Below are 5,859 nucleotides of genomic sequence, written 5' to 3' on the forward strand. Positions count from 1 at the left end.
TGTGTGTGTGTGTGTGTGTGTGTGTGTGTGTGTGTGTGTGTGTGTGTGTGTGTGTGTGTTGACTTTTATTTGAAAATTATTCATATAAATTAGTGATCAGATAAAAAAATTTAATCAGCAACAGATACATTCAGGCACTTTGACAGTTTTGCATTATCAAGATTCACTGTTAAATACAGTTAAGATCAATGTGATTCTTCTGAGTTGAACGTACTAAACTATTGCAGACAATAGATGGTAATAAAATATTTACTTTTATAGAATAAAATGCAAAAAAAAAATCTCAACCATCACATAAAATGCTTAACCTAAATGTATACAGCTTTGGATAAAGTATTCAATCAGGACTGATATTTCTCACTGAACATTATTTTAGGAATTGCTCATTCTGTTGAGCTCTTACTGTGTCATTGAACTAAAATTAATTCATTGTTACAGAATTGATTTAAAGAGGTTGGCATTCTTTTAATTTGACCTGAAATTAATATTTATTAATTTTTTTTATTTGACTAAAATAAGATGAATTGAAATATTGTGGCATTTTACTGTTTTTCATTAAAAACCCTGCTGTAGGTCAAATATTTGCAGGTTACAATCTTATGAGACAACCCCCCTGGAAACTCACTGAGTGAAAAGTAGGACTTCTGCCTGCAAAGGACTCCGTGTCTTAAGGGGGATAATCAGGAAATTTGTTGATATTACAAGAATTATGGGTGGAACCACAGTCTCTATGGAGGTCCTGTTTCCTCTGTTAAGTAGCTATAATTAAAAAAAGGTTACAGAAATTCTATTAAAATGCTTGAGTCTTTGCTGAATAAGCAAAAATTACATTTTCTTAACATAAATGTTGAAATAGATCCCAGACTATCAGATTATGTTTTTTCTCGAGTTTATCGTTCCAAGTTCCACACAGGGAAAGTGTCCAGGCTGTTTTATGGTTGAGCCATAAAGCAGATATATAAACCAAACTCAGGGCAGAGTCGGATTCACATAGGAGAACAGGAATCCAGAGGTGAGTTCAGTTCAGCTTGTTTGACCTTCTGTTCCAGCAAGGTGGAAATATTCAACAGAACCTCTCAAACTACAGCCGTTAAAAAACCAATGATAACTTTTATGATGACCAAAAATAACCAATGATAACTGTATTCTTTTCTTAACACACCTGCTATTTCTAACTATATTTTCAGATTCTATAACAACAAACTGTTTGCAGGAAAACTCAATAAACATACTTAAAACAAATTAATAGGCAAATATGACAGTAATGTGATATTCAAGACGTTTCATTACTGCAAGTATTTATTTCAAGGAATACTTTTTGAGAATAAATTCAGTCTAAAGTTAAATAAAAATATTTATTTTGCAATAAACTCACTGAAAAATTTGTCCAATCTAATATAAACTTGTGCTTGGAAGTTTACATACCCTTCCATTAAAGACAGAAAAAATCAGCTGCAAGCAAAATAAACTAAAATTGAGAGGAGTAATAAAATAGAAATTATAAAAAATGGAAAATTTGACATGATGGTTCACTGTTCATGAGCAAGGCATTTTAATTTGCGTGGGACAGTTTTTTTTTGTTTGTTTTTTAAATAAAATATTCCAGAATCAATATTTTATTTGACTAAATGACCATTTAATACATTTTTATTTATTATTACATTTTTAGTATTGTATTATTTGAATTACTAGAGTGAAATTATAAATAGCTTTAATGGGAGAATACGTAATCTTTGAAGCGCAACTGTATCTAATAAATATTTAGGTTTTGAAATAGAAAAGGGTCATGAATAATTTCAAGATCTCAGATCAAGCTCAGAGCAAATTTAATACACTTTTATTTTCCTCCATGTTGAAGGTTAAAGCCTGTTTAATGAGGAACTGAAATGTTGAGCTACAGTTTGTGTTTGTTCACCAGATGAAGCTGTTGGTGCTCATCCTTCTGTCGGCCCTGCAGGCCATCTCCTCGGCCAGCCCGCAGGACATCGTGAAGAAGAGCATCCAGCACAGAAAAGGTGGACATGCATTGCATTACTTCTTTGAAAATAATTTCTGTTTGTGTTTTATTTGATAAAATGGACACACTTTACATCATGAGGGAAGCACAGGCTATCTAACACTTAAGCACAGGTTGCTCATGATCAGAGTCTATGTTTGTTCAATGCATCGAAAAGCTGGTGTCTAACAATATGATTTAACTGTTTAACACATTTTCCATACTCTGTTTAACAAAAAAAAAAAAAGCAGTTCCAGGACTTATATATAGAGAGCAAAGTTTTTCACAGGTGCTAATAAAGTGGATAAATTGAAACAAAATAAAGTTCATCAAAAATTGATGACTTTACTTTCTTTCTAGTTAAATATAAAATTTTATTCCATTAAAATATTTCTTCTAAAATATCAATTCATTAACATAGAAGACTATTTAAGAAAACAGCAACTTCATTGCAGAACTAACTATGAGGCCAATATACACCAAGAATCATTTATCTTTCATCTCATGCTGGTGTACTATTCAACACAGCAGCACATCAGTGCCGTTTCTTCTAAGGCATGACTCAATTTGCCACACAATCTGCTTTATTTCATTACATTCAGAGCTCTGAAATGTATGTTTTCCAATCAGCCAAAATACTTGGTAAGGTGGGGAAAAAATGATACATCTGCCACAGAAACTGGAACTAGAGGAGCAGAAACGTCCAAAGCTCTGAAGCCCAGAACTCCTGAAGCACAAAAAGCATAAAAGTCTTACCCAACAGTGAATGTGACTAAAATCTTAAATAATTTAATTCAATTCAGTTTATTTATATTGCGGCAATTCAAAACATGTAATCACAAGGCACTTTATAGAGAAAATACAGCCAGATTTGTTAAATATTTCTGTCAAGGAAAACCAGTTGATTTGCATAATCATTAACTTGCATCCACCTGGATGGGCTCATACAAATGTAAGCTGGGTAGGATCCACAAATGAAATCAGAGAATAAAAATCAGACATGAACCTTAAGGTAAACATTCCCCAATAAGCTTATTGTTGTTTTCTTTTATACAGTGTCCTTGTTGAATCCAGAACTGAAGGACCAGATTCCTGAAATCATCAGTAGCAAAGTTGTTTTTGGTCCCTTAACTCCAGTCGACTTGGAACAGCAGCAGGACCTACCTTCATCATTTCTCTTCGGTGATAACGTGAACCTGAAGTGGCTCACCTGGGATGGCTTTCTGCCAAATGGTGCTGTTTCCATCTATAATGGCTACACCAAGAGAACCGACTACGTCTGCAAGTACCAGTGTGAGGCCGGCTTCTACAACCCTAGTCTCGGCCCGTACTGCCGATACCCTTATGGAGATCGCGAGTACTATGCCGCTAAGTTTGAGATACTAACCAACAAAGATAACTTTGAGTTTCTAGAGTGGAAAGGAGGTTCCTATGGCTCTGTGCCAAATCATTCAGTGAAAACCTGTGCAGGTGGTGGTATCTTTGTTGGAAAGAACAAGTATGGTCTTGGAAAGGTTGTCCCTCAGTTTGAGGCCTTCTTCCTGCCTTGGGAAGGTGATGAATACTGGTACAAGAACTATCAGGTTCTTACCATCAACAGGGATGCGTACACTCAGCACATCACTGATGTCAAGTATGGCATTGACGAGGTCGCCATCTTTCAGTATCCTCCTGAAACGATGCGTATCTCCGGAGTCACCAACAATGAGTGCCAGGCCATTGTGAAAACAGCCACCATCTCCAAGACCTCAGAAGTGGAGACGACCTGGAACATTGGCAGAACGACTATGATGGGCATCACCAGCAGCATCACAGCCAATATCCCTCTCATCGGATCCGCTGGCATTGAGATGAGCGTAGAGAAAACGCTGCAGTTCTCCAGAGGTACCACTGTGGTGGAATCGCTTAGCCACTCAGTGTCGGTTGAGCTCACAGTACAACCGAACCACTCCTGCAGCGTACGAATGGAGGGGAGGAAGATTAAAGCAGACATCCCCTTCACTGCTCGTCTGAGCAGAACATACCGTAACGGTCAGACGCGGTCGACGACTGACTCAGGGATGTACGATGGAGTTCAGATCGGAGAAGTCCGGGCCGTAGTGGATCGTTGTGAACCTGTGGCTGATGCCAAGCCCTGCCCCTGATAAAAACACCTGTACATGTTTATGATCAATTAAATGATGACTCACAAAGAAAAACCTGATGTGCACGTGTTTTTGACTGAATAAAGAAGTGAATCTTTATGGGTTGATGTCTGAAAACAAGTTTCGCTATAAAATATACAGTTAACCTCTAAGCTTGTATGTTTTCTCCTACATTGCCTTCCATTTACCATTTCCACATCATAAATATCTTAATTCATCACATTCGTGCTCCGCAGAAAATTAGAAACACCCTCAGATCAGTTATGAACATAATGCTTGTTTGTTATGTGTTATTATTACCTAAAGGAGTAGGACCCAGAATTCAGGCGAGACAGACTGTGGGAAAGTTTAATGAGAGTGTCCCCATTGCAGTAGCCCCAGTGAACAGCAGGAGTCAAAGCCAGGTCAAGCAAACAGCTCAGAACAGGACGGTTCTGAGATCTAGAGTCCGCAACACGGCCAGGGGTTCTGATCTGAACCGGAACAGACAGATCCAAGTCTACAGGAATCCACAAAGCACTCAGGCAGTTTCAGGGCTCCATTAGTCCAACAGAGAGCTCAGGCACACAGGCTCAGATGGAGAAAGGCAGGCTCAGCAGTTGAGAGGCAGAACAAGAACCAACACCAGGAAAACTGCAGAACTTTAAACTAGCTTCGTCCACTGAGCCACAACAGGAACAGGAAGCCCAGCGGACAGGCGCCAGGAAACGACAGGACAACACAAACAACCCCCTCTAAACACTGGCCTCCCAGAACGGAAACATCAAATATGGAAAAAACTCAAACAAACAAACAAACATAACAAATGATCTGGCCTTGATAGCTAAAAAGCAACTAAAAAGGGGATAAAATGAAAAAGTACCTCCTGAATTTAAAAAAGCTATTTAATAATTAATGAATCCTTATTTTATTAATTTACAAAGGCATAAAAATTAACTATGATTAAAAGAAGTGGCATACAAAGTTGAGCCCTGTTATGATTAATACATGACCTGCAGAGATAAAAAATGATTTACAAAGAAACCCCCTCTGGCTAAAAATCTCAGAAAATAATTTGTCTAAAAAGTAAATAATAATAAAAAATGACTGTAGAAAAACAAACTTGCTTAATCCCTACTTAAAGTCCTTTTTAAGATGGTGGGACACCAATGAAACAAAATATGAAACAACTATCCACAATTTGGGAAAACATGCAGTAGTGGGGAATCTGCTTCTGTCTCCTTGAACCCCAGTCGGCCTCTGCCAGTGGCCGCTCACACTGATCCTGGTTCTGCTGGAGGTTTCTTCTTGTTAAAAGGGATTTTTTCCTTTCCACTGTTGCTACAAGCATGCTTAGTGTGAGGGATTTCCCTTGAGTCAATGAGTCGATACAATCTGCTGGTTTTCCTTAGAAAACGTTAAATTTCAACTACATGATCAGGTGAATTGTAAACTGCCTCGACTTGACGTGTGTTGTGAATTGGCGCTATATAAATAAACTGAATTTAATTGAACCTCCTCAGTAGAAAACTATGAACCAAGATTACGCCAAGAGCTCGTTAGGATGCCACAGAACAATCTGGTGTCATACCTCATGCCATACAGCCCTCATAAGTTAAAGGTACACTATGCAACCGGTGTTGATTTTCCAGCGAGGCTCCCCCCAGAGGGCGAAAGTAAAAGTGCACTGTCGTAAATATGCTCAGTTGGTCTCCTGGTTTCTCCGTCAAAGCCAGGCGC

General features: G+C 38.1%; 1 protein-coding gene across 1 annotated transcript; it reads left to right on the forward strand.

The window, feature by feature from the left end:
- Positions 1–1,918: 1,918 nt before the first annotated feature.
- Positions 1,919–4,140, forward strand: LOC107091586 (natterin-3-like). The gene is made up of 2 exons (XM_015385591.1): positions 1,919–2,015; positions 3,053–4,140. The coding sequence occupies exons 1-2, from the start codon at positions 1,919–1,921 to the stop codon at positions 4,138–4,140; spliced, it is 1,185 nt and encodes a 394-aa protein (XP_015241077.1).
- Positions 4,141–5,859: the final 1,719 nt, after the last annotated feature.

The sequence above is a fragment of the Cyprinodon variegatus genome, unplaced genomic scaffold, assembly GCF_000732505.1.
Source record: "Cyprinodon variegatus isolate N-32 unplaced genomic scaffold, C_variegatus-1.0 Scaffold344, whole genome shotgun sequence".
Lineage (NCBI taxonomy): Eukaryota > Metazoa > Chordata > Actinopteri > Cyprinodontiformes > Cyprinodontidae > Cyprinodon > Cyprinodon variegatus.